General features: G+C 40.4%; 2 protein-coding genes across 2 annotated transcripts; both read right to left on the bottom strand.

The window, feature by feature from the left end:
- Nucleotides 1-507: 507 nt before the first annotated feature.
- LOC130082262 (histone H2A-like) lies at nucleotides 508-908 on the bottom strand. Its single transcript, XM_056247065.1, has one exon. It carries the CDS (start codon nucleotides 906-908, stop codon nucleotides 522-524), a length of 387 nt encoding a protein of 128 aa, XP_056103040.1. The 3' UTR covers nucleotides 508-521.
- Nucleotides 909-2,985: 2,077 nt separating this feature from the next.
- On the bottom strand, nucleotides 2,986-7,178 carry LOC130082232 (piggyBac transposable element-derived protein 4-like). Its single transcript, XM_056247002.1, has 3 exons — nucleotides 5,940-7,178; nucleotides 5,239-5,755; nucleotides 2,986-3,032 (listed from the first exon to the last, which is right to left on the bottom strand). Exons 1-3 carry the CDS (start codon nucleotides 7,176-7,178, stop codon nucleotides 2,986-2,988), a joined length of 1,803 nt encoding a protein of 600 aa, XP_056102977.1.
- Between the last annotated feature and the right edge of the window lie 5,902 nt (nucleotides 7,179-13,080).

The following is a 13,080-nucleotide window of genomic DNA, read 5'->3' as shown; positions in this document are numbered from 1 at the left end:
AACCTGGCCCTAGCCAGATGAATTTCGCTCCGCCATAGCTTCACTCATCCATCTGGAACCGATCCATTGAAATGGCGTTTCAGAAGGCTGGGCCTTATCAAAAATCCTTGCATATGATTGGATAAGCCACTTGTCTGTCATCTTTATCGACGTGCTATTTCAACCACTCACACCGAAGCCAACCCGTGACGCTGATGAGAGCGATGGGGTGCTGCACTAGTCCCATTTCCTTAACTACCAGAGGAGCCATTTGGTAGATCAAGCTCTTGCCAAATCCGGTCGGGAGAAGGGCGAAAACATCGTTTCCACCAACAAAAGCCTTAAGAGCCGTTCTTTGATGTTCTTTTAATGAAACAATATGAAACAATATTAGGTAGATTGGACAACACGGATGAAATAGCAGCATCAATGTTAACGCTTGCTTCCTCGATGCGAGCCGCCATTGACAAAATAGACAAAAGCGCTCTCTGCGAGATAAAATGGGTGGCTCTTAAAAGAGCCTTTTGGTCTTAATAAAACGTTTATTTGGATTTGGTGGCCTTTTCGGTCTTCTTGGGCAACAACACGGCCTGGATGTTGGGCAGCACGCCGCCCTGAGCGATGGTCACTCTGCCCAGAAGTTTGTTCAACTCCTCGTCATTGCGCACTGCCAGCTGCAGGTGACGGGGAATGATGCGGGTCTTCTTATTGTCTCGAGCGGCGTTTCCAGCCAACTCCAGGATCTCAGCGGTAAGATATTCGAGCACAGCCGCCAGATAAACAGGAGCACCGGCACCGACACGCACTGCGTAGTTGCCTTTACGGAGAAGCCTGTGAACACGGCCGACGGGGAACTGCAATCCTGCCCTGGATGAGCGAGTCTTGGCTTTCGCTCTAGTTTTGCCACCGGTTTTACCTCTACCGCTCATTTTTTCAATTTTGTTAGTACAACCTTCTCAATCGACGTTTATAAAATAATGAATTTCTCGAGCCTGCCAGTGTTGCCAGATCTCGCGAGACAAATAAGCAACCAGGCCCGTGAAAACAAGCCCAAAACAAGCGACTTTTTCTCATAGACAGTAAAAGAGCTTTTTCTACGGAGCCCCCCTAGGTTCCGGGAAGAGAAAAATAAATTTAAACTGTGTACACGGTTTTACAATCCGTGGGGACGGATAGTTTTAAACTGTGGGTACAGATTGTCAATTTACATCCATGTGGACAGATTGTAAACAGAGCAGTTGTGTAAAACTGTGCACAGTACAGTTTATTTTTCTTCAGTAATGAAGCTTGGCTGTCCATCTAGTGAAAAATGTTGGTACTGCGCCCAAATAAAATCTCACTAAAAAGCAAATTTTTTGAGATATCAACCTAAAATTTGGAACACAACTTCTTTAGATTTTTGGCTTACATTTTCTTGCAGTTTTAGAGTAAAATATATTTTGTAATATATATATATATTATAGAAAATATAAATAATTATATTTTTACATTGTTCATTTTCATAAACTCAAACTTGTATAAGTTTTTTTCTGTTTCACTTTCATAATTTCATAATACTTCACTTCAACAATAATATGGCAAATGTCTTCTTTACAATAAGACCAACCATAGGTCTATATTCCAAAGCATTCTTGAATTACAACCATTTAAGTTTGGATAGTGATTTTCATGTCCATCTATGCGAAAAAAGGGGGAGTGACAGTTAAAGGGTTAAACAAATATTAAACTATAATATCTATATTTATAATATCTAAAATATAATTAATATATAAAAACTCTCCTACAGTCCAGTCACCATCAGTCGCGACGGTCGCGACTCGCAGGTATTTTCATTTAAACGTCACTCACTGACGTTTTCCTAAACAGAAAAAAAAACGATAGCCCTGCTCTGCCTCTGATTGGCTAGTACTCGTTGCCATCTGGGTCAGAGCCAATTAGAAGCAGGATGTGGGTGGGAAAAAACTCTACTGTCTCCTGTGTGTATGGGGAAAGGGGAGGGACAGAGGGAACAGGCAAGACAAACTCGTACGTTTAAATAACATATAGAAAATATCTGCTTGACAACGAGCTGGGAACAAGCCCAAATAAGCAACTACACTTTAGAAACAAGCCCAAAAAAACCGCGACCCGCGACTACCAATATTTGTAAGCGACTTTACAGAAAAGCAAGCCCAAAGTCGCTTATAATAAGCGGACTTGGCAACACTGGAGCCTGCCCTCCTCCACATACTATCTCTAAACTAGAGTGGTAGTCGCCCATTGGTTTAAAGTCTACAAATATTCAAACCAATCACTGATCGTCTTAGCAAAGCCCAACCCTCTTTCTGGCGGGAACAGTTATGCACGAGTTATGTCTCACTAAAACAGAAAGGATGAAACCACAAAAAAAAAACATTTTTTTATTTTTAAATTCAAATAAATACAAAAATAGATATTATACGCTGTTCCTACAAAAAGTGCTACACTTTTCACACGGACATTGACCTTCTGATACTGTATTATGTTAACCTCCTATTGTAATATTGGGATCTTTATCACTTGTGTGTGTGTGTGTGTGTGTGTATTCTGTTTGTAGGCTACTATGTTGTTTCAGTTTATTTATTTTTTAAAGCACATTTAAAACAGTCACAAGACTGACCAAAGTGCTGTAATGAGAAAAGTAAACAAATATAAAACAGCAGAGAGTGACAATTAACATTATGTTAAAAGTTTAAGAAAGCAAATGTTGTTTAAGAAGAGTTTTACAAAGTTGTACAACATCCTATTTGGACTGTGAACACTGGCTGAACCCTCATAAGCTTTTTGGCCATTTTGAATAAATTTCTTATGATTAAAAATGGTCTACTTGAGTTTTTCCTAGATGTGGTGACTTATTTGCTCTGATTGCATGGTCGAAAGTAACAGCTATTACTTGTAAAATTAACAGAAATCATTACATGAGATTTGCTCTTTATTTAGAGTTAGTGGTGGCTTTTAAAAGAGCCGTTGAGGAACAAACTGCAAACTTTATTTCTTTTTAGGAGCTGCCTTTTTAGACTTGGCGGCTTTAAGGCCTGTTCGAGAGAGGGTTCAGTGAAAAATCGGCAGCTGGCAGCCTCTATAAAAACCGGAAGTCGGAGGTGCCACTTTTAGCCAGGCAAATAAGTTATTATATCAATATAAATTGTTTGTACTTATTTATATAAAATACTTCTATTTGTAAGTATTTTATATTATTTGATTAAAAAAGGATTATCAAATATAAATCAAGTAACGAAGATCATAGACATAGCCTAATACAAAAAAACAAACAGCTACACTTGAAATTATGAATTTGTATGTGTATAAATATAATTTATGAATGAGTGTACATGTTTGTTAAATAATGAAATCTATTCAGAAAGAAATGCATATGTAATCATATTGTATATTTATTAAATATACCCATTTATTAAACTTAAATAATGAGAACAGGGAAAGGCTAAATTCCTTTCAGGATAAACCTCTGTCCAAATAGGCCCTATCTTTATTAAATTATAAATAGCTAACGTATTTAAAGGTTTTTCATAAAATCAATTGGAGTGTTCAATCCAGGTTTAAAATGTTTGAGCAGTGTGTAGCCTATGATTGTCAACAATCTGGCCAACAAACCTGTTGACGAAACGCGTTCATAACAGCTAGAAACCATGCTAGAAACGAATGCGAGTGAGCAGCAGATAGAGAGCGCTTTATTTCGCGATCAACCTCGTTTTATTGCAGTCGTATAAGGTGAATTCCAAAAGTCATTCTTTTTCTTTGAAGCAACAAAGGCTAAATAATTTGTTATAGTTTTTTTTTTTTTTTTTTTTTTGTTATTGGTGCGGATGACACGCAGCGAATTATAGGATATAAAGCCTATTAAAATTAAATATAATTTATACATTATGACTTTTTACGTGTATAAATATAATTTATGAATGAGTGTAGCCTACATGTTTGTTAAATGATTAAATATATACATACAGAAAGAAATGCCTATGTAATCATATTGTATATTTTTTTTATATATTCTTAATACGTATTAACCCTCTGGGCTTCTTCGTAAATGGGTTACACTTAGCTTCCTCCCGGTCAAAAACGGACGAAGCCTTAAAATTTAACTTTACTTCTTCCCAGGATAACCATTCAAATATATTTTTGTTCTATAATATTTTCTGATTATTATTTAGAATTTTTTGAATTTTTTATGATACTTTGCATTAATTATATAATTTTTCCATTAGAATTAATATACATATTTTTATTTTATATATATATATATTTTTTTTCAATAAATACAACATTTCACATCAAAATAGAGTGTCAGCTTAATAAAAAAAAAATAATTCAAGTAGAAGAGCGCCACCTAGTGGCTTTAAAAATAGTTACATGTGTGCAATGTCCTGTTCAGCCTGTAGGCTGCCTATAGCTTCCTATATAAATACATAGAAAGGCTTTTTGATTCTTTTTGTTGGTTTAGACATGATTTCTCAATCTTATTCGTTTTTTTTTATTTAAATATACATTTAGATATTCTAAAAGACTAATTATTTATTTTTTTAAACAATTTTTTTAAGATAAGTATTAGGTTTTGCGTTATGATTACAATCAAACTATAGCATTTGGTTAGAAAGGGAACACAATGCAAACATTTTTGTTACTCAGTATTTGATCATTCAAATAATTTAACAAAAAAAGGGATGGTTAGTGATAATTCAAAACACTTCATACAGACATTTTGCAATAAATTGGTATTTTTTATTAATTTTAATTCAATAAGTAGTAATAACTTCAGAAGGGAACAGCAATTGTGATGAACGTAAATAAACAAAATAAATAACAGCAAACAATCATTTACTAGGTTAAAAAATAAAATGTTAATAATAATAATAATAACAATAATAAACATTATTTTAACTATATACATACAAACTGTAATTTTTTTTTTTATTGTTGAATATGGAATAGATATCAGGAACTCATTCAAAAATAAAAACAAACAATAATCATCAAACAGTAAATAGATTTTTTTTTAAAGTATGGTAATAATAATAATAATACAGATTATTTGAACTATATACATACAAACTGTCTGCTAATTGTTTCACTTATGACTGCAGATGCAACAGATAGTGACAGTGTGTTTCTTGCAGACTGGAAGTGTGCATTTTTTGCAGAAACTGCTGGTTTTTATATCTTCCGGCCAGCACATTTGGCACCTTTTTCTTTTTTTGGGTTGTTGGAGTACCAGTCTGCACGCACCGGCAGACGAGGGACCAGCTGTAGGTGGACCAGCAGATGAGGCAGACGAGGGACCAGCTGTTGGTGGACCAGCAGACGAGGGACCAGCTGTAGATGGACCGGCAGATGAGGAAGACGAGGGACCAGCTGTAGATGGACCGGCAGATGAGGAAGACGAGGGACCAGCTGTAGGTGGACCGGCAGATGAGGAAGACGAGGGACCAGCTGTAGGTGGACCGGCAGATGAGGAAGACGAGGGACCAGCTTCCTCATCTCTGGAGTCCTTTACCCATTTTAGGAAGCTCACAGAGGCTGGTGTTCGAGGAATGTGTGGACGCCTTTTCATGAATGGGTAGACCAGCGCTTTCCCCAGCTCCTCGAGAAAAAGCCGCCTCCTGTAGCTTTTCAGCTGCCCCCAGGTTGGATTAATCTCCCTCCAGAGAACAAAGGAGTTGTAGGCCGAGACATTGAGGATGTTAAAAAAGATAGCCATGGGCCAGCGAGCTGTTTTTCGGGCACAGGTGTATGTTGCAACAATCTGTGATATCACACAAACATGTACAACATTTTAGTAAAACTATTTTATAATGCAAATTACTTTTTTAGTTTTTTAAGAATACATTTAATTTTTCCCAATACATTTCAAGTTCAATTTATCATTTAGCTTAGAATATAAGTTATTATTGTACAATTATTTTTAGCATTGAACAAAAACCACATACCTTATCTAGATTGTCGACTCCTCCTTTGGTGGCATTGTAATCTAGAATCATTATGGGCTTTCTGTCTTCACGGTCACTCACTGCTGCATCCTTATGCATGGTGCTCATCAGAATCACATTCTTCTTTTTTTGGGGGGAGTACGACACGATGGTGTGTGTCTCAGTGCATCCAAAAAGTGAAGAATGAGGTGGCCTGTTTTGCATCGTCACCAATGCACTTGGGAGCTCTGTTCTGTTTTTTCTTACAGTGCCCAGCATCCTTATTTTTTTTTGCAGGAGCTCTGTACCAAGTGCATAAGACGTGAAAAAATTGTCACACGTGACAACGTGCCCCTTTAGATCGTGTACCATGTCAAGCACCACACGTTTGCCCAGGTTTTGTTCCCGTTGTGCTCCTGCAGGTTTGCCCGTGTAGACCTGCATGTTGTGGCTGTAGCTGGATTTTGCGTCGCAGGCTGCCCAGATTTTCAGGCCATATTTAGCCGGTTTGCTCGGCATATATTGTTTGAAATGGCACCGGCCACGGAATCCAATCAAACGTTCATCCACTGTCACATACATGTCTGGATTATACATCAGGGAAAGCCTTTCTACCCATTTTTCCCACAGTTCACGGATGGGTGCCAGCTTGTCGGTTTCTCTTCTTTGAGATCTTGTGGATTTATCAAAGCGAATTACACCTGACAATTTTATGAAATCTTTGAGAGGCATGGTGGCTCGAAAAATAGCTCTCCCCATCTCCCCATCCCACAGGCTTCGTGTTGATTCGCCATTTGATTTTAGAACACCAGCAAGAATTAGAAGACCCATGAACGCTTCCATTTCAGTCCAGTCAATCTCTTTCCACTGATCCCCATACACTCGTCTCCCCTCCATATTTGTCATGGTAACTAGAATGGTCTGAATAGAGCGTGGGAAATACAGTTCAAAAGTTGACTTGATATCTTCAGCTCTTGAAATCGCATACCTTGTGGGCCCAGGTGTCCTCCTGATGATCTCCTCTGCCCGGGCTCTTCCTGGAGTTTGCAGTGGAGGAGAAGAACTCCAAATTATTTCCCCATTTTTAGATGTGAATGATGGATCACACCGAGGGCCTTCCTCCTCTGAATCATCCTCTGATGGCTGATGATCCTCTATCACCTGAAAATCTGGGTCAACCTCTAAATCATCCTCTGTGCCTGAAGGGGGGGGGGGGCTTTGATCTAACCTGTAGCCACGGTAGCAGGCAGGGGAGAACATGTAATGTTTTGTAAACAAATACTGTGACTGGCCAGGAGAGAGAGAGAGTGTGTGTACAGGGCTCCAGACTAACTTTTCCACTGGTTGCACTGGTGCTACCAACTTTCTCAGTTGGTCGCACCAGCATATGATTTGGTCGCACCTTTTTTTTTTTTTTTTGCTACATGCCATGGGATTAATCAATGCATGCTGATGAAGGTTTTAATGGACCAAGGCTAGCAAAGGCTTTCTGGGTTGCAGCAGAAATACCTGTAATATATTAATTATCATTGCCAAATTTCAGGATTTTCATGGATTTTGGACAGTAATTTTAATCTGTAATTTTAAGCATTTTACATTTGAATTATATACAATCTATCTATTTACATTTGAATCATAATCTATCTATCTATCTATCTGTCTATTATCATCTTTCTATCTTTTAAAAATCATTAAACATTCAAATGTATGCATTACATTTTAAAAGATTAGAGTATTATAATAAACTGATACAGAATTTTCGTTATCAAAGTTTATAGTTGTAACTAAAAGCAGAAATCTCACTCCTTACCTTCTGCATTTTATAAGAATTTCCTTTTCCTCTGTCGAGCGATCATGAGAGTAATCGCTCGACAGAGGAAAATATAACCGCTGAAAAGACGTAGGACTAGGAGGAAGGGGCTCTGTGTTTCGTGAGACCATTTTTATATGCCTTAATTTGTGAATTCGTAATTGGCGCGTTTCACCATCAGTGTGCAATGCGCGTGACGTCTACGTTCGTCAATAAATAAACTGCACGTGTCTTGCGGAAGAACATTGTAGCCGGAACTTCTCTCCCTTAATATCTATGGCGAGTCACGCAGGCACTGGGCTACTCCGCAGCCGAGTCGACCCCGGGATAAAATAGTCCGAATATAAACACTTATTATAGGCGTACCGTAGTGATTCAGAATAAGTCAAAAACACGGTCTGGAAAATGGATTCATGATGTAGCCTACTCGTTCATTTTGAACATAAGTTACGGACTGCAGCAGCTGATACAACGGCGTTCTGTTGCTCAAGCGTCCACTCGCACAAATGCGACCACATAACATTTTAACTCGCACATTCTCAAAAAATGGTCGCATATGCGACCAATTTGGTCGCAGTCTGGAACCCTGGTGTGTGTGTGTGTGTGTGTGTGTGTGTGTGTGTGTGTGTGTGTGTGTCTGTATGTCTGTCTGTGTCTGTAAAAGAGAGGATAATAATCTCTTTTGGATTTTAATTTATTCATGATTTATTGATTTTATTTCAACAAATGCAGTTTCTGTGTCTGTGTGTGTGTGTGTGTGTGTGTAAAAAAAGCAAGATTTTTTTTCATTTATTTATTTTATTTTGCATTTTCTATAAATTTGCTGTTGCAGACTTGCCTTCTCTCTCACTATCTCTCTCTCTCGTTCTCTCTCTCTCTCTCTGTGTGTGTGTGTGTGTGTGCATTTGAGTGAGATGTTTTTTTCATTTATTGATTTTATTTTGCATTTTCAAAAAATTTGCTGTTGTAGTCTTGCCAGTTTATCTGTGTGTGTGTGTGTGTGTGTGTGTGTGTTGCATTTGAGTGACACTCTTTTGTATTTTTTATTTATAAATTTTTGCATATTCTCAAATATATGCAAAAATTGCTGTTGCAGTCTTACCAGTTAATCTCTCTCTCTCTCTCTCTCTCTCTCTCTCTCTCTCTCTCTCTCTCTCTCTCTCTCTCTCTCTCTCTCTCTCTCTCTCTCTCTCTCTCTCACTCTCTCTCTCTCTCTCTCTGTGTGTGTGTGTGTGCATGCGTGTGTGGGTGTGAGTGCGCATTTGAGCAAGATTTTTTTCTCATTTATTGATTTTATTTTTCATATTCTACAAATTTGCTGTTGCAGTCTTGCCAGTTTATCTGTGTCTGTGTATGTGTGTGTGTTTGTGTGCGTGTGTGTGTGTGTGTGTGGGGTGATCTTATTTGCACTCTTGATGTTCTAGAGTGTCACCCCTTCATTGCTGTACACTTTTTTTCGGCACAGTTGCTGATCTGTAGCTTGTACCAGCAAAAGTTTCTCTGAGTTTTCCTATTTTTTCGTATTTCCCATTCATTTCCTATGTCGGTCATTTTTGACCGGGAGGAAGCTAAGTGTGACTCTTTTTTTTACGACCCTTTAACAAATCAAAATCATCTCCTTGATTTTTTGTGTGTGTTCATATAGGTAATACATGAAAAGTCACCAAGTTTCAGCCCGATCCGATCAAGCAAAAAAATTAAACATTTCAAAACGTAACAGTTTTCGGTCATTTTTGACCGAAGAAGCCCAAATATACAACATTTAAACTTAAATAATGAAAGTCCTGTCTAAAAGAAGAAGACAAAAAAGAACTTTGTCCCATCGATTACCTTTATTTAAAATCATATTATGCTATCATTTAAGTTCAGTTTTACATTTGCAGTACTACTTTAATACATTCTGTCTTTGTTTAATGAAGCAGCTGTAACTGTTGAAACATGCTTTGTATATGTTGTTCTGAAATCAGAATGATAGGCCACAATCCTGAACAAGATGGTAAAGTTTGTAGACAAACTTTAAGTTGGCTTGAAAAAGCCTAGCTAGAAAGTTTTAAAATGTTCTTATCGCCGGCGCCACCATTGACCATTGGCCGCTGTCGCTTGACTTCCAGTTACATGTGATTGGTTGCTACTACTTTGGACGATACTGATTGGCTGCCACGAAATGGCAGGTCCATCCTAATATGGCAGGGCTTCCAGCTGTCAACGGCAGCTACTTCCTGCTGCCAGCTGCCGATTTTTTCGCTGAACCCCTACTGGCCTGTTCACACCGGGACGAATTTCGCGCGCGATATTCGCCGACGTTTAACACCTCGTGACTAAACAAAGGGCGCCAATGTGAGTGTGCACACCGACACGAAAAACGCACGCGTAAAAGTCATTTTTTTTTAAACGCCTCGGGTTCGTTTTTTTAGTTTGACGCGCCGCGTCAAAAACTATCCGACCAATGAGATTGGCGCTTTTGCTCACGTGTCTGGAGCTTCTGAAGTAACAGTAAAAGACAACTTGGGGGCACTCAAACACAAAACGGTCTTGCCGAGCACACATACGTAACGGTGAAGAAGATATACGCCAAGTAGCGTCTACACTGCCGGGAAGAAATAAGACAAGGAAGATGCAAGGCAAGATGAATGTAGAGCTGCTGGTCTCGTTGCTGTCGGAACATAAAAACATAAAAATGACCAAACCAAATATTAAAAATACAATATAAAATGATTAAAAAAAATATGGAACAGCAACAACTTAAGATAATAAAATATAAAACTCTGTTGCTGCTGGGAAGTTGGTCATCACGGCATCTGCCAAATAAGAAAAAAATAATTTGCACAAGAATAGCATTGTTGACAGTTTAACCTCAAGTGTGCATGGACTAATACATTCACCTGTACTGTTTTTTTTGTGTGTGTATGTGTTCTGTTTAGGTTTTGATGCACATTTGAGCTATTTGCATTATTGATATACTGCCGGATACATTTTAGAATTGCTAATTTTATATAGCCAATCATTTGTATATTTATGCTGTATTAATAAATTAATTTGAAAGTTTCAAACTTCAATGAATGAATGAAGGCATTTAGAATGAAACTTCAATTTATTGTGCTTGTACAATGACAAATATTATTCTACTCTATTAGTGTGACGTAGAGGTGGAGACGGTCGAATCTATTTGCAGATATTTATTAAAGGTGATGACAAACTGAGAACAAGCCAACAGAAACACAAAAGTAGTCAAGGGAATTCCAGAATCGAAGTCAAACTTGCAAAGGTCAGAGGCAGGCGGCAAAGGTTCACACAACGAATTCAGAGTCCAAGTTCAAACACAAAAGATCAAGTCCAAGCACAGAGAAACACAAGATACAAACTGAGACAGGGTTTGGGTAAAACAATACTTCACAAATGGGCATAGAACAGAACAGTCCAGATAAAGGGTGGCTGAGGGTGCACAGGTGAGACTGATGAAGGCATGATGAGGTGATTAGGGAAATGAAGTCCTAGTATGCAGGAGAGAGGGATCTAGTGAAACCAGGAGGAGGCGTTGTCGTGCGTTCCGTGACAGAGCCCCCCCCCCCCCCTGCGAGCGGCTCCGGAAGCGAGGACCTGGTCGACGACGGGGTCGTCCACGGGGTCTTGGAGCAGGTAGGTCTGGGTGGTCCCGGTGGAATGCAGCAGTTAATGTGGGATCCAATATGTCCTGAGACTTGACCCAGGAGCGTTCCTCAGGACCGTACCCCTCCCAGTCAATGAGATATTGTAGAACCCCGCCGTGACGTCTGGAGCTCAGGATCTCTCGCACCCGGAAAGCCTCCGCACCGTCCACTTCAATGGGGGGAGCCTGAACAGCAGCGACCTCCTCCCGGTTCCTCTCACTCCTGGGGGCAATAGCGGGTCTGAAAAGGGACACATGAAAGGTGGGTGAGATCTTGTACTGAGCAGGGAGACAAACGAAAAGAAACAGGAGTTATCTGGCGGAGTATTTTGAATGGTCCAATGAAACGAGGAGAGAGCTTCTTGCATGGGAGCTTGAGACGAAGATCTCGAGCGGAAAGCCACACCCACTGGCCAGGTCGGTATCTGGGACCCTCACGCCTCCTTCGATCCGCCTGATGCTGATAACGGCGAACGGCGCGCTGCAGCTGGACGTGAGCAGCATCCCAGGTGGCCTCGCTACGCCGGAGCCAGGCATCTACCGCTGGGAGGTCGGAAGGTTCCCCGGCCCACGGGAAGAGGGGAGGCTGAAAACCTAGAACACATCGAAAGGGTGTTAAACCAGTGGCAGGCTTTATCAGAGAATTCTGGGCATACTCCGCCCAGGCCAGAAAACGACTCCAATCCCGTTGATTCTGGTGGCAGTAAGTTCTCAGGAAACGAATTAGGTCCTGGTTAAGACGTTCAACCTGGCCGTTGGCCTGAGGATGGTAACCAGAGGTTAAGCTGACATTGATGTTTAACTTGCACATAATTCTCTCCAGACACGGGAAGTAAATTGGGGACCGCGGTCAGTTACAATGTCATCGGGCAGGCCAAACAGACGGAAAACCTGATTGAATAACGCCTCTGCAGTCTGTAGGGCCGTGGGCAGACCGGTTAAAGGAATGAAGCGGCAGGATTTGGAGAAACGATCCACCACGGAGAGGATGGTAGTGAATCCTTAAGATGGAGGTAGATCCGTTACAAAATCCACAGCGATGTGGGACCAGGGACGCTGTGGGACTGGTAGAGGTTGCAGCAATCCTGCGGGCTTGAGATGGGAGGATTTCACAGTATTACAGACAGAGCATTGGTGAACAAATTTGATAACGTCAGACTGAAGAGAAGCCCACCAAAAGCGGTTTGAGACCAACTGAATGGTAGCGGTAATACCTGGATGACCTGCGCTGGGAGTGCAGTGAACCCATTGAAGCACACGGTGGCGGAGATCTGGTGGAACAAAGAGACGATCCGCAGGACATGCTGGTGGAGCGGGATGACGACTCAGTGCAGTGGTGATCTCGGAGATAATGTCCCATTGTACGGGAGCCACAATGAGAGCAGTGGGAATAATGGGTTCAGGCTTGGCTTCGATGGCTGGATCATCGAACTGACGGGAGAGAGCGTCAGCTTTGACGTTCTGGCAGCCTGGTCTGTAAGTAATCCTGAAATCAAATCTTGAGAAAAACAGTGACCAGCGAGCCTGGCGGGAATTCAGACGTTTAGCTGACCTGATATACTCCAGATTCCTATGATCCGTGAGCACTGTGAACGGTTGACGGGTTCCCTCCAGCCAGTGCCTCCACTCCTCAAAGGCGGTCTTCATGGCCAGAAGCTCGCGATCACCCACGTCATAATTTCTTTCTGCAGAATTGAGTTTGCGAG

This window comes from Rhinichthys klamathensis, unplaced genomic scaffold, assembly GCF_029890125.1.
Source record: "Rhinichthys klamathensis goyatoka isolate OS25496 unplaced genomic scaffold, OSU_Roscu_1.1 h1tg000042l_1, whole genome shotgun sequence".
NCBI lineage: Eukaryota > Metazoa > Chordata > Actinopteri > Cypriniformes > Leuciscidae > Rhinichthys > Rhinichthys klamathensis.
Note: the sequence above shows the minus strand (reverse complement) of the source record. Positions and strands in the feature narration are given on the sequence as shown.